Source organism: Myodes glareolus, chromosome 1 (genome assembly GCF_982192425.1).
Source record: "Myodes glareolus chromosome 1, mMyoGla1.1, whole genome shotgun sequence".
In the NCBI taxonomy this organism is placed as follows: domain Eukaryota; kingdom Metazoa; phylum Chordata; class Mammalia; order Rodentia; family Cricetidae; genus Myodes; species Myodes glareolus.
In genome coordinates this window covers 116,889,834-116,914,927 of record NC_142026.1, presented here as the reverse complement: position 1 = coordinate 116,914,927, position 25,094 = coordinate 116,889,834, and the positions used below count along the sequence as shown (strand labels likewise).

Genomic DNA, 25,094 nt, shown 5'->3' with positions numbered 1-25,094 from the left:
AGCTGGATATGCCATCTAGCCTATATCAATTTTAAAATTCTTTGGGCCTCCACACATCTTTAAAATGAAACACAGGCAACATCATTTAATAAACAGTGACCACATGAGTAAAATGAAAAGCACAGCCCTTGTTGTAAACTCACACATCTCTAAATTCTATCATTTCTACAGTTATTGACTTTTCCACATCTGTAGTAATTGGGCTTACAAATATAATTACACAGTTCTAAACTTTATTTTATGGCATTGTCAAGTATTATCAACATTTTAAGCCAGTATTATCACAACACTTGACATGATACTCATAAAGAAATGGGGCCATAAACACCAATTCCATTAACAGTTGTTAAGTGTGACCAATTTTCTACTGGACTCCATAAATCAAAGTCCTTTATTCTTTTTTGCTATTCTCATGGCTTGGCAAAACCAGCTCAAGTCTATAAAATTAGCACAAGTATACATTAAAATAATTTCAAATATTACATCTACATAGTACTCTCTTTATGCACATTTCACATTCATCAGCATCCCCTACCCCCAGTGTGAAAAGCTGAGAGAACAGTAAAAGAACAAATGTTTAAGTTTTTTCCTTCCAAAATTTATTTATTAAACCACCCATAAAACCAATCAAATTACTTATAGAATTTGTCAAGTTTAAATCAAGACAGCAGGCAAGATTTAAGCTGGAAACCACTGAGGGCAACCACTGGCGTTAAGAGCAGAGCTTTCCCACGCTGCAATGGCACTTTGCTGACAGCAGTTCCACGCAGTAGAAATCACAGCACCTGAAACCTACAAAGGCTCAAAGGGGAAGTGTGGGAAGGCTACTCAAAGCCATCAGCAGCATCTTTCACAGAGCATAAGGATTTTGCCGTCTTGTATTACTGGCTGTTACACATTCTTTCTGAGACTTCTGGGTTAATCTCATCAAATCATGCTGATGAAGACATAAAGCATGTTTTGTAGTTAGAACTAGCATTCTGGAAAAACCAAGAGAACTTTAAGTTTTGACTACATATCTGTGGTGATGTGAAAAAGAATGGTATCCATAGGCTCATATATTTAAATGATTAGTCATCAGAGAGTAGACCTGTTTGAAAGAAACAGAAGGATTAGAAGTGTGGCCCTGTTGGAGGAACAACAGTGTCACTAGGGGTGGACTTTGAGGTTTCAAAAGTCCATGCCAGGCCCAGTCTTAGCTCTTTCTTTCTCCCTGCCTGCAGGCAGATAAGGCTGTAAAGCTCTCAGCTACAGTTCTAGTGCCTGCCTGCCTGCCTGCCTGCCTGCCTGCCTGCCTTCCTGCCTGCCTGCAATTATGCCCCCCATGATGATAATGGAGTAAATCTCTGAAGCTGTAAACCAGCCCCAATTAAATGCTTTCCTTTATAAAAGTTGCCTTGGTCATGGTTCCTCTTCACAGCAACAGAACACTAAGACAGTATCTATGGATATGGAGTGCATCAAAGCCATACTCTTTCAATTTTTTAACACTCTCTACACCACAAAATTCTTTGTAAACAGAACAATAATTTTATATTGCCCACATGAAACAAAGGGAAGGCTGATTTGCTATTATTGTGTTGCAAAGGAAACTTACATGCGATATACACTTGTAAGCAGTGAAGAACCTGTAATTGTGGTTCCCCCCCCCCTTTTTTTACATTTATCTACCACATGTGTGCATGCACAACAACATACATGTTCTGGTAAGAGGACAACTTTTTGGAGTTCATCTCTCCTTCCACCATGTGGGTTCTGGGGATAAAACTCAGGTTGTTAAATTTGGTAGTGGGTACCTTTACCTGATGTGGGAGTCTCTGTGTGCTGTCATTATAATTAATGAATAAAGAAACTTCCTTGGCCTGTTGATAGGGCAGAACTTGGATAGACAGGGAAGACAGAACTGAATGCTGAGAGAAAGAAGGGCAGAGCAGGGGAGACACCATGGAGCCGCCAGAGTCCTACATGCCGAATCTTTGCCAGTAAGTCACTGCAACATGACAATATACAGATTAATAGAAATGGGTTAAATATAAGAGTTAGCCAGTAAGAAGATAGAGCTAATGGGCCAACTACTGTTTTAATAAATACAATTTCTGTGGTTATTTCGGGGCTAAGCTAGCTGGATGGCTGGGACTAACAAGCAGGCCCTCCTCCTACATTTACCTGCTGAGCCACCTCACTAGCCCAGAATTTATAGTTTTTATTAGTTGCAGTAGTACTTTGGAATGGCTTTCTAGATATAAATACATATATATATATATGTATATATATATTAAGTATATATATATATTAAATCTTGAGACTATTCCTACTTCTCTACTATCTTTTCTTATCAAAAACCCCATTTTTCAAAAATTCCAACAAAATCTAGTAACACATTAAAGTTCAACATTTCTAAAATTTTATTATTCTTAATACATACCTTTCACATACAGAAACCCTTTAACACCACACAATTCCATAACCCAAATGCTTCAATTTTATCAACATTCTTTAAGTATTTACACTGGCTTCCCTCAAAAGTGCAATCCAAACATTTTGACAAAAAAGTCTTTACAGACAACATATTTTTGAGCTGGTTTTCATGGTGTCCATTCATTATATTTTCTTTTCATTACCTGGAAAAATAATAAAGTCAACAAGTATGACGATGAACTGAGCTAGGCAGCATTCTGTTATGGGACTCACACCCTAAACAAAAGTGCTTTCTCCTCACCTCTTCCCTGATCTTTCAACTGAAACTACTCAATAAGTGCTTCAAAAGATTAAAAAGAAAACAAAACAAGTTAGAAAACAGGCACAGTGCAGACTACACAGTTAGCACTGGTACTGTAAGATAATATGAAGGACTCAGGAAGGTAGTCTAGCAAGTTATGAATCAATATGTTAAGTTTTAGCATTTAAACATATAATATTCTTCTGTCATAAGTTAATTTTTTCCCAAAAAGGTATGAAAATTTTCTTTACTTAGAAAAATGAACCCATTTTTACAAAAATTGGAAATTAAAGAATGCTGAAAAAAGTCCTTTGTAAATCAGAAAACAATTCACTCATCCCTTCATTTCATGGAATAAAGTCTACCTTTAAAGATATAAAATCACTGTTACCAAGTGTTTTTGATGTGACTGTGTGATCAGATGAAAAAGGAGAGTTGAGAAGGCCTGAAGAGAAAATGATCAGAAATTAGCTTCTCTCAAAACGGAAGCAGACAAGTTTTAGTTGTTCAAAGTATGGAACTCTTTAAAAATAAATGACTCGAAGTGTTAAATTAGATAAAAATCACTTTAGATTATTAGTCAATCTCAAAACTACAAATTACTAGACACTACTCATGAGAAAAACAGAAGTTAGATCTCCTGGATGACTGAATGCTGTGGAACAATGGCCATTTATCCTGTCATTTGTATTATTTTTAATAAAATGCTGATTGGCCAGTAGCCAGGCAGGAAGTATAGGCAGGGCGACCAGGCAGGAAATAGAGGTGGGACAATGAGAACAGGAGAATTCTGGGAAGAGGGAAGCTCAGTCTCCAGTCATGACCCAGCCGCAGAGAAAGCCAGATGTTACTGCCTCGCGAAAAAGGTACCAAGGCACATGGCCCACACAGACAAAAATTATGGGTTAATATAAATTATAAGGATTAGTTAATAAGTAGAGCCTGAGATACTGGGCCAATTAGCTTATAATTGATGTAGACCTCTGTGTGATTCTTTGGGAATGAATAACTGCAGAATTAGGCAGGACAGAAACCTCAGACAACAACTGAAGCCCTTTAATATTGCAACTACAACAAAAATGGTGGTGATCTTTCTTGACACATTCCAATTCTAACCAATGTATTCTGGCAAAGTTTGGTGAAAACATTAAGGTCAGCAGATTTCCAAAGTAAAATTTACCTACAAAGCAAGGATTGTACAGTCAACTTTATTTTACTCTTTAAATCAGCCAAATTTTCCTTTTCAGACAAAATTATAATTAATCAACAATATAGCAAATGAAAAGTATTAGAGTATGGGGCTTATGTTTCTCTTTGTATATAACTACACACATCTATAGTCCTCGTTTTATTATCAACATAACATCAAAAGCAAATGTTATCCAATTATAGTGAAACTTCTTTATGTAGGGGTCAGAAAACAAACTAAGGAGCAAGAATAAAATGTGGCTTACAGTTCCACAGTTTTGGTTTTTTGTTTGTTTTTTCAAACTAAAGAACTCACTGGGTGCAAAACACAGGTTGACTTCAGAACAATAATGTAGTTTTACTAGAAAATGTCAATAGGTTAAAGAACAGCATTACAAGTATTTTATTTATTCTAAAAATCAGGAACAAACATGAAGACAAATACGGAATTTGAATAGAAACTTACCAAAGTTTTAAACTTGAGTGTACAACAGATTCATAGGAAGACAGCTAACTCATAATTACAGCTTTGTGAATCAAAGACAAATTTGCAAATATTATGTCCTATAGATCTAACGTAGTTGTATTAAACACCATCTGATCGATAATGACTATTGTTTGTCCTATGCAACTTGAGCATTTCTTGCAGATTATGAAACTTTTCAGATCATCAAACACAAAGCCAGAAGTAACAAACCAACTAACAAAAAATCTTAGTTTAGCATAGGTTCTTAAATGCTCTTGTTTAAAATTAAACACCAAGACTTCTGTAGAATGTAAAACTCATTGGCAATAATGTTTAGACAATTATGAAAAGAAAATCCCCTGGGATGGCATAAACCAAGTGATATAAAATATTTACACGAACCCCAAATTTGCCTATCCAGAAGACAATTATTTTAGTACTCTTTCAATGTATATTTCTGTATCATACTTGAAATCACCAAATTCCTTCATGAGAAGTAATTCTCTAATTCTAATTCTATGAGGAATATCTTCACATTTAAGTATCCAAGTTCCAGTGAATTCCGGAATACCTGGTGTTCCGTATGCAACTTTTCTTTTTAAGGAACAGTGAGGAATCATGGAAATCTTTAGGATGATCTATTTTCAAATATGCTCTTTGCATTACTGCTACCAAAATGAAAACATACTTTTAAAAGAATAAAAACTGTTCTTCATCATTCTAACCAATTTCCCCTTCCTTCCTAGGTCAACTCTGATTTTGAGAACTCAGTATTAAATGGGCTAATGTGGCAGTAGATACAATGAGAAGTGTAGCATGACTGGTTCTGGAGCACAGCAGTTAGGCTAGAAGTTTGCCTCTGAGAAGATCTGGATATCAAGCAACTGCTTCAGCAATGCAATCTCTAAACAATGCCCACCAAACCTACAGCATGTGCAAATTTTCTGTAGGTTCTCTGACCAGCTTCTAGAGGCACGATCCAAAAAACCACGTTCTGCCTTTCTGCCCTCCTTAATTCAGTGTGCATCATTTCCAATTTCACTTCACAAGACCTGTTATATTCAGCTCACCTAAAACATTTACAACAGCAACAGTTTTCAAGTGTCATATAATTTGGATATTATTTCCGGTATGAAAACTGTTAAATTATACAAATTGTCAAAGAAAGCACTCAGAACTATTCTCAAATCGCCTATCAGTGGGAGTAAACTGCACCTCAACCTGAACTGAAGAACAGAGTTCAGGTAGCCTAATGCAGTACTGGCTGTCCAGGTTCAGACTTACATTCATTTGTCACTTATTTCTCCCAAGGCCCAAACATCTGACAGAGGGTAACTCAAGAGAGCTAACATTAGAAAAAGCTTCCTCCCAACTCCCACCACACCATCAGTTTCATCACAGAATCCCACACCTAAATGGCACCCATCCTTCCTACTACCTTAGTACTGCATCAGAGATTCTGCAGGAGACTGAAATCCTACCAACCAAAATCTGCCCAATTTCCCATTTGCACTCCAGTCTTAACCACACACCAACATTTGGGAATTAAGACAGGACAAGGGGCAGCCCTCATTTTAGTGGCACAAATATACAAAGTAAACTCTGTTTTAAATTAGAAAAGAAATTAATGTCACAGAATGCTCCCCTATAAAAGATATGTAGTAAAGTAATAATATCAATAAAATAGCTATTACTAAAGCAAAGCTTTCATCAATAAGCTTCAAGAACTTTGAAGGAGGAGAATGGCTTCACAAAATGGTAGTCCAGGTTCCCACAGTGTGGACACTGCTGGACATTGCTGTACTCAGAGAAGTACTGCATTCCGATCCGTACGTCGATCACAGGCTTGCCACAGTGCTTGCAGTTCAGACGGGCCTGGAGAAACAGACATCATGAATCACAGTGTCACTGGCTTCACAATACTCGTCTAAAACCATCTGATCAAAGTGCTGGGAACTGACTGAAATTCAGAGAAGCATCTCCATTATTAACAGAATCCAGGGTATGCACATCTAAGATACACATTCTGGTGTTTATTATCATTCTTCTAAAGATGACAGTCTCCCAGGTTCTCTATTAATATGAGGTGCCTATCAACGAGAGACTACCTGATCATCTCCACCAGTTACCTAACAGCAACCACCAATCCCCTGGATTTTAAGCAAATGGCTGAAACTGGCTCCCTGAACTCAAACCTACAATGAAAACTTTCCTGAAGAGTTCAGGTTTATTTCAAAAGCTCATATACACTTTCATTTGACTCCAGGTAACATTGCTTTATTTTATATAAAAATAAAATTTCTCAAAAATATCCAATCAAAATTGGCAATCTAGGCAGGAGTGCTCTGTATATCTTGAGACTGCTGGAACTCACTAGCATGCGACATCTTCACCTAGGCCTGGGCCTCTAACAGCACAATCCTGAGCCCTTCATAATAGATCTGGGAGTGAAATGGATAGGCAGAAATTACAGATCAAACAATCTTAATTTAGATCCTTCCTAAAAATGTGCTAACAAATTTGTCCTCAAAGCATTCCCGTGAGGGAGTATAATCTGCATTTCAGATGACGAAAAGGGGCACACAGTGATAAATACCATGCCCAAGAAAACAGAAAGCAGAACAGAACAGCTGGGATTTAAACTAAATGTGTTCCACAGCGCACATTTCAGCAATACACGGACTATCTTTCTGCAACCTAAAATGAACTCCCGTTTAGCTACTTCATTCCTCTCTGAGTCTTGAGTATAATGTTCTCTTTAACCTGTTATTCCTTTCTTCCTTTCTGATAACCAATTATTGTTATTTTTGCCTCAGACTCACCTGGAATCTTTGTAGCGCCTACTAGTATATCCACACAGTGAATACTTTCAAATGATTAATAATAAAGAGTAATCAAACAGGTTTTCCATTTCCATTTCAGTTAGGGGGACCAGAAAATATAGTCTTGGCATATATCAGCTTATATTTAATGAGTAAATATGCAGTATATACTGTAGTGGTGGGAGCGGCGGGCTGCAGCCCGGCTCCTAGCTAGCTTTACCCAAAATAATTACATGGAAACTGTATTCTTTTAAACACTGTCTGGCCCATTACCTCCAGCCTCTTATTGGCTAACTCTCACATCTTGATTAACCCATTTCTAATAATCTGTGTAGCACAATGAGGTGGTGGCTTACCAGGAAGGATCTTAACCTGCGTCCATCTTGGAGAGAAAAGCTATAGTGTCTGCCTCATTGCCTTTCTACCAGCATTCTGTTCTGTCTACTCCACCCACCTATGTTCTGACCTATCAGGTCAAGCACTTTCTTTATTAATTAACCAATGAAAGCAACAGAAATACAGAAGACCCACCTACACCATTTCCCCTCTTTCTGTTTAAACAAAAAAAGAAAGGCTTTCACTTTAACATAGTAAAATTACATACAACAAAACAGTTGTCAAGCAAGAATTACAGTTACAATATTTATATCTATTTCATCTTTTATCATAATTAAGGAAAACTATAATTATAACTAACCATTCTTCAACTCCATCAAAGACTCCAGAAGGATATAATACTACCTAAGTAAACAAGAAATAAGCAACTTCCAAACTCTAGAAATAAAAGAGACATCTTGCTGTCTGGACACAGCGAAAGTCACCCAAAGTTTTTTTGTACCGTTGGGGCATCCATCTTCAGCCTTCAGGCCCATAGTTTCCAGCAGACATTTCCATGAAGCAGGAAATTTCAAAGGCAGTTCAGTCACTATCTGCTGTGTAGTTACCCTCTACATTATTTAGACTCCTTAGTAAAACTTTTGTTATATGTTTCTGGCTTAATATTGTTTGTTATATTTGGTATCTGTTCCTACTGTATATAGTTGTATTGGATTTAGTTCAAGTCTTGTTTAGACAAAGGGGGAGATGATGGGGAACCTCAGCCAATCACATTCTGCTTAGGGTGTGTCCCCCTGGGGCCACACAAAACAAAAGATCTAAGTGTGCTTGCCGCTTCCTTTTTGCCACCTGCATTCTCGGATCCTTGGAACCCTGGTTTTGTAAGTTTTTCGTTCTTCTGTTTATTAAAGCTAAATCTTTTCTATTAAGCTAGTCTGGTTAATTTTTAACTACCGATCGACCACACCCCTTCAATAATACTAGAGGACTGGTGGGCGGGATGTCATTGCATATTTCTATTTGAAGATATGAAAATCCCATGGCCTTTCAACATATAGTAGAAAGAAGATCAGAATAGGAATCACAGGTTTTAGTCACAGCTGTGACACAAGTTATGATCTGGGCAAAACAATCAAAAATTTGAGTCATCCATTATAAGCAACAACTCAGAAGGCTGGGTGAGCTCAGCAAGGTCCCATGCAACACTAAGGTGCCATGAGTTTTGTTCACTTCCTTCCTGCTACATCACAGATATGTAGAGAAAGGTGACACTTCTTTTAGTTTCATCTTAGGAGAGGGCACTAAGACACAGCAGTAACCATAAAACATGACAGTGATTAACTAGAAGATTACGGTAACTCATTTTCAAAGATAACCTTGAGTCTGAAAATGTAGTCAGTATACCACAAGAGCAGAAAACTAGTCAGCCTTTATCCAAAATAAACAAACAAACAAACAGTTGAACTACTATCTCTGCCAGCCTGTGAACTCAACAGAAACTGGTATCTACTGAAAAAAAGTGGTCATAGGAGAAAATGTCCCTGCTACCCAGGTACGCCTACCAGGGAATTATGTAATAAGTTCTTCCTCAAGCATGAGGAATAATAAATTCAGGTATTCCTGGGGATTTTTGTCTTCTTAGTTTCTTATTTAATAAGGTTTGTGTCAACCCGTTCCTCCTTTCCTTCTGACAGTTATTCCACAGGTGCTCCTAAGAGTCAGAGAAGAATGCTGCTTTTCTAGCACTTTAAGAATTATAAATTTTTCTGGCAATCTCACAAAACTCAAGAATGAGAGGGTTGGGTTTTGCCAACTCTCACAGAAAGTAAGCAAGAGGAAAATTTGGTCTGTTGTAAAAAGTAAAACTTTCTTTTTCAGTGTAAATTATAACCTTTTGATGCAAATGTAATACAAATTACTCACACAAAATGAGAAAATTACAAGCAAGCAAACAAAAAGAAAACTAAAGAAACCATGCACAGAAATCTAATCCCCAGGCCACCTGAGCAGCTGCAGAGCTCAGCAGAGACTTAATGCTTAGTTAGAAATGGAAGCAAGATCCACAGCTAGAACTGGGCTGAGCTCCTTGAGTTCACTCAAAGAGAGGGAGGATCAATAATACAAGAAAAGGGGTCAAGACTATGATGTGGATACCCACAGAAATACTTGACCTGAGCTAGTGGGAGCTCCCTGACTCCAAACAGACAGTGAGGCAACTTGTGTAGGACCAAAATAAGCCCTCTGAATATGGGTGACAGCTGTGTGGCTTGGCAGTCTGTAGGGCCACTGGCAGTGGGACCAAAATTTATCCCTAGTGCTTGAACTGGCTTTTTGGAGCTCATTCTCTTTGGAGGGATACCACACTCAGTCTAGATACAGGGGTGAGGGCCTTGGCCCTGCCTCAAAGTGATGGGACAGACTTTGTTGACTCCCCATGGTAGTAAGTCTTACACTCTCTCAGGAATGGATGGGTGGCAGGTATGGGGACAGGAGGGAGAGGCAACTGAGATTAATATGAAAAGTGGGAAAAGATTGTTTTAAAAAATAAATAAGAGTTATTTATTTATTATTATCTATCTATATTTATTTATTATTATTTTAAAAAATAAAAAATAGGAGCAAGGTAAGTTTTGTAACATTTTTTTCTGACATAACAGATGGAAAATACTCCAAGTCTATTACTGTGCATATCTCTCTGACTACATAATATTCTACACGATAACAACTAAGGCACTTGAATTATTCTTCACACTTAGAAGTACCTTCTCCAAGCCCTCACATCTTCCTCAAAGTAACCACCAGGCAGCCTTTAACTCTCTAAAGTACCTTGGTGGCAGAAGGCCAGTGTCAACCACTGCACCCTCACTTCCCAGTTGATACCAACCTGACAGCAGGGAGAGGCAGCCAGGATGTCGTAGGTGTACATGGTGCCCAGCTGGTGCCAGCTGCCATCCCACCGGGACTTGCATTTGATGCAGATGATCTTGTGAACCCCTTCCAGACAGTCTACACACACTGCATACAGATGCATGAGTCTCCCTGCACACAGAAAGCACAGGCTGAAGGTGGCTATAGCAGAAAGCATCTTCATCTCCAGTGGCCATACAAATGCCCTCATAAAAAATAAAAAGCAAACATTTTATCATTTGAATAAATATGAAAAGTAAGGCAGATGGTTTCATCATATATCCTTAAGCAGTCCTGTTAGGGTAACAGTGAATTATTGCTATCAAGATCACAAATTCAAATTTATTCAAAATAGACACTTGCTTTAATTTACTTTTCTAAAATGTGCTTACATTGTCTGTCCATCCAAATACAAACAATAAATTCACATGCTTATAACCAGCCTGGAATCACCAGGCTTCTCCAGAGTCTAAGTGCAGCATACAATGAACCAACACCACTGGCCTGATGAGTTGTAAGCCACAAAATATTCATTGAAAAACATCTGACTTTGTATTGTCAGCCCAGAATTTTACCATAACCATAATTACTATGTTAACTGTCCTCATTTCCAAAACTGCCCAGCTATCACCGCAGTTAATTTAGGAACTAGAATTACATATTATTTGTGATACGTTAGAAGTCCAAAGTCTACTGGACTTTTAAAGTCACAACTTCATTCCTTCATTGTTCATCAAGGACCTGGAGTCCAAAATATTATTTACTGGGTTTTTGAAAGTCATAGCTTCATTCCTTCACTAGGACTTAATGTTTATAAAGGGAACAGGCCATCCAATTATATGAAAAAGGTAAAGGTTCAGATAATTAGTCAGCATGTCCAGGATCTTCCTTGGGCAATATGTAACAGCAACACTGCTGAAAACAGAGAGCACTTCAGAACACAGCTGAGAACAGAGAGCACTCTAGAACACGGCTGAGAACAGAGAGCACTCTAGAACATGGCTGAGAACAGGGAGCACTTCAGAACACGGTTGAGAACAGAGAGCACTCTAGAACATGGATGAGAACAGAGAGCACTCTAGAACATGGCTGAGAACAGAGAGCACTCTAGAACACGGCTGGGAACATAGAGCACTCCAGAACACGGCTGAGAACAGAGAGCACTCTAGAACATGGATGAGAACAAAGAGCACTCCAGAACACGGCTGAGAACAGAGAGCACTCCAGAATACAGCTGAGAACAGAGAGAACTCTAGAACACGGCTGAGAACAGAGAGAACTCTAGAACATGGATGAGAACAGGGAATAGCACCCCAGAATACTGCACAGTGGACCTTACTCAGAATGTGCTGTTCACTACCAACAGTAAGACCTTCTACTTGCAAAGAGCAGCTCTCCTCGTTTTTTACTGCAAGGACACCTAGTGGTCCATAAAGGGAAGCTTTCCATTGCATTTGCAATGATTGCTATTATCATTTCAAACAGGAGAGACAGAAGAGTAAAGAGCCTGGGTAGCTTGTGAAAGCTTACAATGAAAATAAGGAGCCAGCTCTTAGGAAACCTGAGTCAAAACTTAGTTTCTGGATTTATTTTCCATTACCATTCCACCAAGTCCTATCCAGAGAATTTCTGAACCATAGGAAAGATTATGTAAGCAGAGTCCTAATGGGACAACGACATATGATACAAAAACTAGACCATCTTACTTATGAAGACCAAACAAAACCATTTCCTGAATCAGAGAGAAGGGGTTGGAAGCAGAGCTGGGGAGGACCAGAAGGAGTAAAGGGCAGAGCAAGGGAATAACAATCTAGTGAACACAGTAAACATCTCAGCAACATATAATTAACTGAACTGAGGAATTCCATGCCCAAGAATGTGGTCATTCTGCTGGAACTGAAAATGCTTTAAAAGCGTGGTTGGGATAAGAGCTTGCTATAAATAAGATCACTCAGACTTCTGAGGTACAGCAACAGAAACACCGACCCATGCTAATATATATATATATATATATATATATATATATATATATATATATATATATATGGTGTGTTACTGGTGACTTCTCTAGTATTCATTAAACTCCGACTACAGATTTGAAAACCAGAAGTTTGTCAGTACCCTGTAGAGTGCACTGACCACCACCATTATCTCTGTGTATACCAGTGTGCATACTGACAGGCTGGCCTATCTAATTTTTGCCTTTCTCCATCCCCTCCCTGATCAACGCCCTCAGGATTTAGTCTTGAGCTTTATCATAGTCACTTCCTCTTTCCTTTTCACTGAGGACTTTTATTGCCAAGATTTAGCCACCGATGTTAAAAATAAGCTCACACGTGTTCACCCCAAATGCTTGTTTCTAACAGTGCTTGCTAGATATCGCCACAGAAAATTAACTAAACATGTTGAAATACTCTCCCCTTCTTTTCCATTAAAATGGGCCTTTCCCCAATCTTACCTACTCCTGCCTGTGAAAGCAACATTTATCTGGTCTGGAATCAAGGTGAACTAAAGAAGAGCCTTTTTTTTTTTTTTATAGTCAAGACACTCCAAACCAGCGATTTCCCTAAAAAGCCTCCTGCAGCTATCTCTTCTTTCTAATTCTATCTCAGACAGTAGCTTCTCATCTTTATGCATATAGATGTGACAAAGTTTCAACCCTGACTATAGGTCCCAAACCTTTTGAGCAACATTTTTGGGGTATATTATTAAAGGTTTGTTTTTTTAAATGCTGAAAAAGCTCTCAATTCATAATCACATGGCAAAGGGTTTCTACAATAGCTTGAAAGGAATGCTCCTGCCTCACCCCAGCCTGCTCTCCACATCTCCTACTCATTTTTTACTCTATAACATTTCCAACCAAACAGTTCTCTTCATCTCCTGATCACAACCTAATTGGTTTTCTTTTAGCCACCATCCCTCACACTGCCTTCATACTGCCTCCTGAAGATCCAAACCCAAGTGGCCCTTTCTTCCTTGGAAATCTCAGAATGCTCAATGTAAAGGATTACACAATGTGTATGGCTAGTTACTAATTCCATGTGTGATGCTATTAGTCAGAGCCTCGGGTTTAGGACAGTCAGCTACATTTTATAAAATCATTTTATATACCAAGATTACACACTGATGACTTCATCTAGTACATCTGCTAAGTATGACTGACAAACATATACTTGGTGGACATAAAAATAAGTATGTCCATCATAAGTACCCTAATTCATTTTTATAAAGTATGGCCCAAGTTTTAAGGTGTGGAAATAAAAGTGTTTCTACCCATTTCTCCCTAAAATTACTAGCAGTTGTGCTCAATAAACACAAAAACACAAATTCCACCTCTATAAAACAGGAAGAAATCTAACTCCCATATAACTGTGTTTGTCAATGACCATTCTTTCTTACCCTGCGAATGGTGTCCCCTACTCTTTCCAGTCTTAGCAGAGCACTATTCAGTACTATAGTTTTGAAATCAGTTGGTTTTGAGTTTACAGCTGAATGAGATCATATGGATCGTATGGTTTTTGTCTTTCTGTGCTTGGCTTATTTCATTTAATTATGTCTTCCAGCGTCATCCATTTGAGTAAGTTCATGGTGAATCCTCACCCACTACCAATGGGATGTAGTACAATCATGACAGAAAACAGCAGAACTCCCTTAAAAAATTAAAATTTGAGCCAGGCATAGTAGCTCACATCTTTAACTCCAGCACTCTGGAGGCAGAGCTAGGCTAATATCTCTGAGGTCGAGGCGAGCCTGATCTATAGAGCCAGTTCCAGCCAGCCAAGGCTACATACATAGTAAGATCATCTTTCAAAAATAAATAAACAAAAATATGAGTTACCTAACAATAACAATAGAATATGTAAATAATTTTAATTAGAATACCATATGATCCAGAAATTAGACTACGGGTATTCAGCCAAAGGAAATGAAATCAGTATGTCAGAAGTACTTGGACTCCCACAGTCATTGCAGCAATACTCATAACAGCTATGGACTCAAACTCAGAGTCCATCAAATGAGCAGAGAAAATACTCTTGTATGTATACATATATACACATATTTAGCCATAAAAGAAATTTAATCATTGTTGGGAATATTATTTTCAGGTGTGATTTTTGTTTATGCTGCATTTCTTTAATTCTGTGAAGCTGTGTTATTGTGCCTGTCTAAATCACTTGATAGTCCTAATAAAGAGATGAACGGTCACTAGCGAGGCAGGAACAAGGATAGGTGGGGCTAGCAAGCAGAGAATATAAATACTCTCTGAAAAAGAGCAATGAGAGAACCAGAAAAGGAGGACATCAGGGGCCAACCACCTAGCTACACAGCAAGTCACGGAGAAAGAAACAAAGTAAGATATACCAAATGAAGAAAGAGAAAAGCCCAGAGGCAAAAGGTAAGTCAGAATAATTGTTAAGAAAAGCTGGCAAAAAAAAAAAGAAGAAGAGGAGGAGGAAGAGGAGAAGCCAAGCTAAGGCCAGGAATTCAAAACTAATAAGACTCCATGTGATTTATTTGAGAGTTGTGTGGTAAGCACCACCAAAAGAGTAAAAAGCCACACAACAAGTCATACTGCCATAAAATGGATAAACCTGTACATTGTGTTAAGTAATAAAAATATTCCAAGGTCAGACTAATATCATGTGATTCACATAGTTGTGGCTGTAAAGGTACTGATAGGAGTAAAGAAGTAAGAACAATGGCTACCTAAGGCTAGGAAAGGGAGGGAGGATGAGGTGAGTGAGAAAAAGCTGGTTAAAGGACACACAACTACTTACAGTTAGGAGTAAAAGTTTTAATGTCTCACTGTACTGTAGCAACTATAAGTCAACAGAATTATGTAGTGGTTTTCAAAATAACTAGGGTTTTGAATGTCTTGCCAGAGACTATATATGAAGGCAGGAGGGGCTGAGGAGCCACATGATGGTGGGATTTCAGAACACTATGGTCCTGAGTGCTCCAGGCAGAATAGAGATGTTTACAGAAGAAAAAAATTTCAAAAATTATGTTAAGTGTGTAGAAGTGGTTTACAAAGCTGCTGAAAGAGAGCAACCTTCCAAAGTTAAAACAAAACAAAAAATAAAACCACCACTCTCAGGCACTTGACCCTTCAGATTCTACACCAACAGTTAGCTCTTAATGCATCAGTTCTCAGGGAACTATGATTCTGCAGCCATCCTGGGCTACACAGCAAGATCTTTGCCTCCCAAAACAAAATTAAAAATTTAAGGCAGTGGAAACATGAAGAAAAGAACTTTCATTTAAAACAGTGCCCTTGACAAGACTGTTTCTATAATGGGAGTATATATCTTGGTTCAACACCACTAACAGCATAAACACTAGGGATCTATCCTGAGGGAGATATGTAGTCATCCACCTTAAACCCAGTATAGGCAGAAGACAGTATCTAAAACTGGAAAATGAAAATAACTATTTAAAATCCTGATGTCAAAAGCCTTGAAGAATCAGTTAGCATTTCTAAGTGTTTGGCTCTGGGGGTGGAAACAGCAGGGTTTAAAGGGAAGAAGGCAGGAGTCGTTTTTATCTGACTCTGTAGCATTCTGTTAAAGTTATAAACTCATATTATCATGCATTTCTTCCTTTTGGAAGTTTTAATTTCACACCTATACTGACCAACTCTTTGCCATTCAATTTATAACTAAAATGTGCTCAAGTCTTTGTCAAACATATAAGCTAACCACTACACTCCCTTAACCAAGGTCATGCCTGGACTTTCAATCATCCCCCGTTTTCCTTTTGATGCTATCAATAGTCTTATCTTTCACATTTTTAAAATTAATTCAATTAAGAAGTCATTCGGGCCCTTCTTGTTTCCCGCTTCCCCAGTTTACAAGGATCACAGCCTGCTAGGCACATTAAAGAATTCAAACCATTTCACAGCAAAGAGAATAATGTAATTCCTTCTCTAAATTTTTACTTTGTTGTGAAAAGCTAAATATTAGTGGTCCTTTCTTCAAATTAGCACACAACAAAGACATAAAATTACCCAACAGACCACCTGTACCCAGTACAGTGACATCAGAGTACAAAAACCACCAACCCACTGGGTGAAGCTGAAATATTCATGTTACCTAGCCCTTGGCTAGAACAAAAATATGTCAGTTGTAATTAAATTTTAAAAAATGCAATTCCATTTTGTTTGCTTTTTGGGTGTTAACAAACAGAAAGCAGGCAAGGTGAATCAACACCTATACCTTGAAGGTGACAAGGAACATCATATTCAATCTCATCATGTCTTGAGGGGCTTAAGAACAGAGTTCCATCCACTAGTGGGAACTGTTCAAACACAGGAAGTGCCCGGTGGCACAAAGCGCAGTTTACAACATTTCTGTGGCTGGCACTGAGGGCTGCAAGAATGAACTTCCGTAGATCCTCGCCTTGGCCCACTTGGGCGTCATCTTCCATCCGAACATGGAAAGTGTTCAGCTTATGCCTGGGGATGTGAGCAAGGAGTTCAGAGAGGTCTAATCGCCGCAGGAACTGTACAGGGGTGTCAAAGTGTCCTCCTCTGTGTACAGACAGCCCAGCCGAACTGTAATCAAAGTGGGCATTTCTGAACACATGGCTCCCAGGCATGGTCTTTTTGTGAGGCTCAAGATGAATGGCATTCTTTAAGAATTCCCCAAGGTATCTGGAGGAGCGGGGACCACTAAAGTGGGCTGGGGAGAGGATAGAGTAACCAGAGGGTGGGGATTGGCCAGGGGAGCCACAGGGGGAGCGGGCCCCATAGGCTGCAGCATTAACTGTTTTTTCCTGGGAGTTCTGCCTGTCCATGGAATGCCGCCGGGGAAGGTCATGGTTCAGGCCTTTCTGGGACTTGTTCAAGGGTCTGCACTTTTTTGCCTCCTCCCCAGCCTCCCCTGGAGGCCTTGTTGAGTTCTTCTCTGACCCAGACTTCTTCTTTTTTTCATCTTGCATCCGCTTTACCTGGTACCAGTCTGTGTCCTTTTTTAAGTGGCCCTGCCCACAGCGGCAGGAGCAGAAGCGGAAAGCCAGGTCGTAGCCTTTCTTGGTCCACATGTTCTGGCGGCACTGCTTCTCATTCCAGCTGCGGGCCCTGCCAATGCAGTTGAACTGCACCAGGATGCTGCTCTCCCACTCATAGAAGCACTGCAGGTGCATCCAAGTGCTGCATGGGCAGTGCTCGTTGTTACACACCACCTTCTGGTAGTCATCCTTTTCCAGGTCCACTGGCCTCCCAAAGCTGCAGATCAGGGGCGTGGCACAAGGAGCTTCTAAAAGAAGAATAAAGGAGAGTCAGTACATAGAATATGAAGACGCCAATCTATCACTGTTGGCCAATTCATGTCAGTTATAACTACTAGAACAAACACCAGGCAGATTCAGAAACATTCATCACTTTCTTCTAATATGATGCTGTCTCAAAGGAATTTATTTTCTATTATTGAATATCTGCTGAAAAACATACTGGTAAGTTTCAAGAAACTCAAATCCTTCATAGATCAACTGTGTTCCAGGCCTTCTGACAGTGCAGTATAAAGTTTTCTCAAGATGTGGGTATAATAACAGGCAGTTCCACAGTTCATTTAAAAATGAGTCACTACAGTACAGATAGGAATTAATATGAAGCTACTAAACCAACCAGTTCTGGCGGTGTCTCTAAATGCTTTATCAGGGGTTTTAGATTGTCCTGAACAGCAAATAGCATTGAGAAAATAAACTAGTCTCATCTCAACTTTTCTTCTATAGTCATCAGATACTAATGGCAGGATGTCTGAGCAAACTAACTATTGGCCTAAACAGAATTCCACTGTCCAGATGTGAAAAAAAAAAAAAAACCATATTCTCCCCCCTCCTCTTTTTTTTTTTAATATTTGAGACAGGGCTTCTCTGTAGCTTTGGAACCTGTCCTGGAACTGGCTCTTGTAGATCAGGCTGGTCTGGAACTCAGAGGTCCACTTGCCTCTGCCTCCCGAGTGCTAGAATTAAAGGTGTGCACCACCACTACCTGGCTGAAAACAATCATTCTCTTATAGTATTCAGACAGAAAGCAACAGAGAAGTACTTCTGCAGTCTTACACACATTACCCATGCAGAGTCCAAACAGCTAGCAGGTTCCCAGAAGTGAAGAAAACATAGTAACAAAGCAGGACCATTTCTTAAGAGGTATATGTTGGCATGGAGACTGACAGACACCAGATTCCTACAGCTTCTCAACAACTACCTAGCACCTGGACTTAGAATATGCCTTTTAAAATCATCAAGACCACCTGTGACGAAGACATTAACAAGATCGGGGTCACCAGAGAAGAGGAGAAGGATGAAAGTGTTTCTAGGACAGTGCAGCTACTCTGTTACGATATACCGCGACAGAAACTGTGTATCATTGTACCCTTATCAAAATCCACAGCACACAAACACCAGCAGTGAACCCTAAAACCTAGCTTTAGAACTGAGTGCTGCTATGTATCAACAGAGGCTCAAGACACAGTTTGTGTGCAAAAACTGACGGTGGGGCGAGAGGCTCAATTTAGGGGTGAAAATAGAAAGTACATGCACATTAACTGTATTTTCAATTTTGTTCCAATCTGCCCTAAAAAATAATATTTATTTTTTAAAGTGGGGAAAGAGACAAATGGGTAAGTCTCAATTCCAAAGAATACTAGCCCCAAGAAAGTGGGATGGTATACTTTTAAAAATGTGTATATTGTGTGTGTGTGTGTGTTTAAATTTATATAACACAGGCTATAGTTTTTAGTGAGAACTAATGCTTAGAGAGTTCACAGTACCTAGCATATAAAGCTTACTACTGTTATTACCATGAATGGAAATCTTTCTATACAGTTATGGCATTTTTATTTGTCAAAGAAGTTTTTTAAGGTGTTAGCTGAAGCTCTAAAGCAAGAGGTAGTAAAATTAGCAAAACATGTTTCCAAAGTGGGAAATTAAGAATCTAGCAAGGCAAGAACTGAATAGACATAGTTCTGGCCATGCCAAGGAAGAAGACATGATGCCACAGGCCCACACTAGCAGCTGCCAGTTATGTGTGCAGAGGCTAAGTGTGATTACCTGCCCAGAAAAGACTAGCACACCAAACAACAAAGCAACAGGCTAGCCCAAGTGGTCTCTTTGCACTTCTACAGTTTTTAACATAATTTATTAATTCCCCTTAAGTTCCAGTCTGTATTTCCATGCTGTTCCTCTTTAGTCTCCTGCCAGGATTAGTGCTCAGCATTTCTCTCTTCACTTCCCTAAGTAAAACTAAAAGCAAAATTTACTATTGCTTAACAAGGGCACTACTGGCATCTGGACACTTCTTTATAGAGTATATTACGTGTCCTGAGCATTTGACCTGTATAACCCCACCCACCTCAACTTCCTATGATCTGGGGATGGTCTATTGGGGCTGGATTCCAGGCCTTGCTCCATATTAGGTACGTGCTCTACCAGTGTGCTGCACCCCCAGGTCTACCCAACTGGAAATCATTGGGCTTGATCCAAAAGGGTCCAAGTGCTATACAGAGGTATTTAAAACACATCTGCTGTAAATATGATGCAAGGAAGCACTATGAGACTTAAAAGTTGTTTTAGATTCCAGACCTTCAGTGGTGGTACTGTGGTACTTGGGGCAGACAGAAAGAAGTGCGTTGATCAGGTAAAAGCCTGAACTTAGGGAGCAGTGTCACATATCTGTCAGTGCAGGAAACACAGAAGAGCAATGATCTGACTGACTTCCCTATTTGGGACCTGATGAGCAGGAAGTACCTGTGTAATGGGTATGACCAGAGTCCAGGTGAGTTCAAAAATTGAGTACAGATGGAATCACACATTCAGAGATGCAGGTTAAATTCCTGAGACCCAAGAAACATGGAAAGAGAGTATGAAGCATAAACATAAAAAATGGATTGGGAAGAGAATTGTGACAAGCAAGTCTGCTACAGAGAACAGTAAAGCAGAAACAGAATTTACTGTAAGACAAGTCAAGAGAAAATTATGTCAAATCAGTCATGGAAAATACTTAAGAACGGAGATTAGTGTTATATCCTTGAACAAGACCAGTATTTCAGAGCATCTGCAGTACTGACAATTTGGGAACTAGATAATTCCTGAGGTAGGAGCTACCCTGTGCTATAAGGTATTTAGCTACATTCTTCTCACCTCTAATGCCTCTCACCTCATTGTTACCAGTAACATTTCTTCCCTCCATTTTAAAGCTCAGAATGTCTTCAGACATTTCCAGATAGTCCCTGGAGGGAAAAATGACTGGTTGAGAAAAGATAAGGTAAAGTCAGAAGCTCATAGAAGGAGTAGGGAACCAAGCACTGCCATTCCTGAGATAACTATCCTTGTAGTGTCTAGAAGCATGTGTAAGAGAAAAATGGTGGGCAAGACACAAGTGTAGTGACTGTGTGCAGATAAATCTCCAGGAAACTTGAGTGTAGACACAAGGGGAAGAAAAGAGAATGGGAATGGAACAGAGGGCAATGAAGGCTGAGGACCAAGCATTTTCAGGAACTCAGAACTCAGCAGCTTGAAAACCTAACACAGGGAACAAGCAATGAGAACTCATACCTCCTCAGAAACCTTTGCAAGCTCACCACTGCCCACTGAGTAACCAATACACCACCCGACAAAATACAGCAGCACAGGTAGATAGACCCTTAAAGCCTGTCTGTGCAAATACTAGCTATGACTCCTGCATTCCAATTACCTCCTTCAGTGTGGGATGGCAGGGCCTCAGAAAAAAATAGTTCTAAATGACTACTGTGGTTTCTCCAGCTGCCTCCGAGGACTCTAAATCTTAATCTTCATTCGTCTATATCTCATTTTGTACAAGAGAGCAAGTCATAGTATTAATTCTGCCACCAGAATGCCTGCATCTCTAAATGCCAGTAGCATTTCTAACCTTCCTAATACTATGACCCTTTAATACAGTTCCTCAAGCTGTGGTGACCCCCAACCATAAAATCATTTTCATTGCTACTTCATAACTGTAATTTTGCTACTCATTTACAATCAGGGACTGAATAAAGTTTCATTAAAAGAAAATGGCATGTACACTCACACATGACAAAAGCAGAAAGGCTGTGATCCTATATGGAAAAAGAGCCAAATATACTAGAGCACAATGAAAAAATTACAAGAATGGTTCCTATTGAGTAATCTAAGTCACATGGACTGTGTCCTTAAAAAATGTTAGTCAACTAAACAAAATTCAGTTGGTTTGAACTTTAATTCTTCATATCTCTGAAACAGAATAGTACTAACCTAGATATATGTACTCAGAATTAACTAAGGGTGGCTATTGATTTCTTAATTCACAATATTCAGAATGCTACCTTAAAAAAACAGACTAATAAGGGGCAATTATATTTATATCATTCCAAACAGCAGATAGATATACTTAAATCTGAGCATCAAGCACCTCCTACATAACAGATCTTTGAAGTCAGAAGAGTCAGAAACTTGTACAAAGAGCTCAATACACACAGACTGAAGTCCACAGCTCTGCCTACACATCCTGTCTCTCTAACACCATCTCTCATCACAGTTAGTCTCACCTGCTTTTTACCTTCAAGTTTCTAAGCTGAAAGTCCCTGCTATAGTGTGGACATAGTTGGGTGCTTGGTTCCCATTACAACAACATGAGAGAATATGGTATCAATAAGAGGTGGGGCCTAATGGGAACTATGTCCTTGGAAGAAACTCTGGTCTCTGAAGCAAGCGTATGGTCACTGGGTTGCTCTCTTTCTTGATGTTATCTTCAGTTAGGAATAACTCTGAAATGTTAATTACAGTAACCTAAGTGAGTAATGACCTGTTCCTGTACTATCTATTCCATTTTCATATACTATAATGTGATACAGCCATAAGGACCCTGCACAGAACTAGGCCCATGCAGATACTGTGCCTGGAACCCCCAAATATGTAAGTTAAATAAACAAAATCTTCCTAAGTAGCCTGCCTTAGGTATTTAACTAGGGCAATGAGAAGCTAATATAGTCACCCCTCCTTCTCGTCAGTCCTGCATGTCTGCATATCACTGAAATGTGGCCTTGTAGCTAGACTGCAAAAACAAAGTCAAGAGCCTGCTTGACATTGAGTAATACATTCAGCAGACACCTCACTCTATGACATACCTCTAAATTCAGAGTGAAGACTGAAGGAAGGCAGGAGGTTAAGCAATAAGGTGACTTAGAAATAGTAAAAGGAAGAACACATCAGGAACAGCCCAGAGACTCACATTTGTGCCCTCACCTCTCATGTAGTCTCCTCTTTCCCTGTTCCCCCCAGACAGGCAACAGAAAAAAGTATGAAAGATAAAGTACATGTGGTAATTCTTCTGAGCCTACAGCAAGCCATTTTCCATCTGTGAATATAAAAATAGCTGCCTATTCAACTCAGATGTATGTAGTAAACTTTATAAACTGCGAAGTTCCATTATATTGTGTATTATTTTCTATTATTTCTACCATAATTTTATACATGTGTGGCTAGTTCCCCAACTAAATGCAAACTGTCAAACTGTATTTCCCATTTTTTCTATTTTGGATTTAGGATATAGTAAGTGCTTAGAAATTAAATAAGTGGGTGATGCCACACTATTTCCTAACAAAAACATCTAGGAAAAGATTATGTGACGTGAAGAAAACAGCACCAATAGCATCCTAAATCATATCTACAATTAGTTACATCATTAAATCCCTTTTTTTGTTGTCTTGAGACAGGGTCTCACTATGTAGCCCTGGTTATCTAGGAACTTGATACACAGACCAAGGCAGGCCTCAAACTTAAGAGATAAGCCTGCTTCTGTAGGTGCTGACATTAAAGGCATGTGCCACTTAAAACCCCTAATTCTTTTTTTTATTTTAAAACAGTCTTTTCTCATTTTACATACCAATTTCTGTTACCACTCCCTCCTCTCCTCCTGCTCCCCCGACCTTCCTCCACCCCACCTCCCATTCACTCCTCAGAGTGGGTAAGGCTTCCCATGGGGAGTCAACAAAGTCTGTCACAACACTATGAAGCAGAACCAAGGCCCTCCCCACTGTATCTAGACTGAGCAAGGTATCCCTCCAAAGAGAATGGGCTTCAAAATGCCAATCCAAGCACTAGGGTGGCGCGGGACAATCATATTCTGTCAATTATATCTTAAATAAACGTTGATTGGCTGATAGCCAGGCAGGAAGTATAGGCAGAAAAACCAGACAGGAAGTAGAGGTGGGGCAATGAGAATAGGAGTATTCCAGGAAGGAAGCTCTTTCCCCAGTCCTGCCCAGACCACGGAAGAAGTAAAATGGGAAATGCCCCACTGAAAAAGGTACCGAGCCATGTGGCTAACATATACTAGAATAATGGGCTAATAGAAGTTACAAGAGTTAACGAGAAGCTTGAGCTAATGGGCCAATCAGTTTATAACTTATGGAGACCTCTGTATGATTTTCTTTGGCGTTAAACAGCTATAGGACCTGGTGGGAGGCCAGAAACCCCAACAAGCAGGCCCTCATGTTACACTAGAATAAGTCCTCGTCCCAAAGCTACTAGTGTGCCCGAGACACACAACCGTCACCACATTCAGAGGGCGTATAGTTTGGTCCTATGCAGGTTGCCCTGCTGTCAGTCCAAAGTCAGTGAGCTCCAACTAGCTCAGGTCAGGTGTTTTTGTGGGTTTCCCCTTCATGATCTTGACCTCTTTGCTCATATTATGGCTCCTCCCTCTCTTTGACTGGACTCTGGGAGCTCAGCTCAGAGTTTAGCTGTGTATCTCTACATCTGCTTCCATCAGTTGCTAGATGAAGGTTCTATGATGACAATATAGTTATCAATCTGTAAAATCCCTAATTCATAAGAATAGCAGTCCCACAAAGATATAAATGGGATGAACTAACCAGACACAGCTAAAAACCTTTAGTAAAGAAGAGTGATCCTACATTCAATAAGAACATGTGTCACAACCATCTCTTGGGACATAAATCATAATAACCTAACAAGTGGTATGACAATGTCCTTTTACATGATCAGCAATGTTAAGGAAAAAATATGTACATCTATAGAGCTCAGGAAACAGCACAGCTAGTAAAGTGTTTACTGCCACTCATGAGTGCGTGAGTTCAAATCCCTAGAACCATCATACTAACCAGGTGCTGTGGTCCTCATCTGTAACCCCAGTACTGGAGGAAGGAGGTAGACAGGTAGATCCTTAGAGCTTGCTGGCTAGTCAGTCTAGCCAATCAGAGAGCTCTGTGCTTAGTGGGACACTATCTTAAAAAATAAAGTGGAGTCTGATAAATGGTTCCAGGGTCAATTTCTGATTTCCACATGTACACAGGCGCAACACACAAACTTGTATACACACATATCACAAACACCACACATCACATATACTACCTCTCCCCATACACACACCAAAAACACATATATAACCTTCCAGGGTCTGTTTCACAGGTTTATCATCAAGTATTCGGGACCCAGTTTCTATTTCTCCCTGCTCAACAGAAAACATGCAAAGGTCAGATCATTCTGGGCAAAACCCTCAAGAAGTTTCTAGTCTTTACAATAGTAACAGGGCTACTCTGTCTTCTCTCCCTAAACTCTTCACCTTATACACTGCCCCTACTTCAGGCCTAGCAACCTTTAAAAAGGTCTGGTAAACTAGTCAAAATGCAGAGAAAGG

General features: G+C 39.5%; 1 protein-coding gene across 2 annotated transcripts in view; it reads right to left on the bottom strand.

The window, feature by feature from the left end:
• Positions 1-2,381: 2,381 nt before the first annotated feature.
• The window catches only part of Heca (HECA ribonucleoprotein granule regulator), a 53,945-nt gene continuing 31,232 nt past the window's right edge, over positions 2,382-25,094 (bottom strand). For both annotated transcript variants that reach the window (XM_085688769.2, XM_085688771.2), the window contains exons 2-4: positions 16,654-17,694; positions 10,416-10,570; positions 2,382-6,248 (exon numbers count right to left, since the gene is read on the bottom strand). In XM_085688769.2, the coding sequence (XP_085544895.1) occupies positions 6,084-6,248; positions 10,416-10,570; positions 16,654-17,694 (1,361 nt within the window). In that variant the 3' untranslated portion in view covers positions 2,382-6,083. The remainder of the gene's footprint in view (positions 6,249-10,415; positions 10,571-16,653; positions 17,695-25,094) is intronic.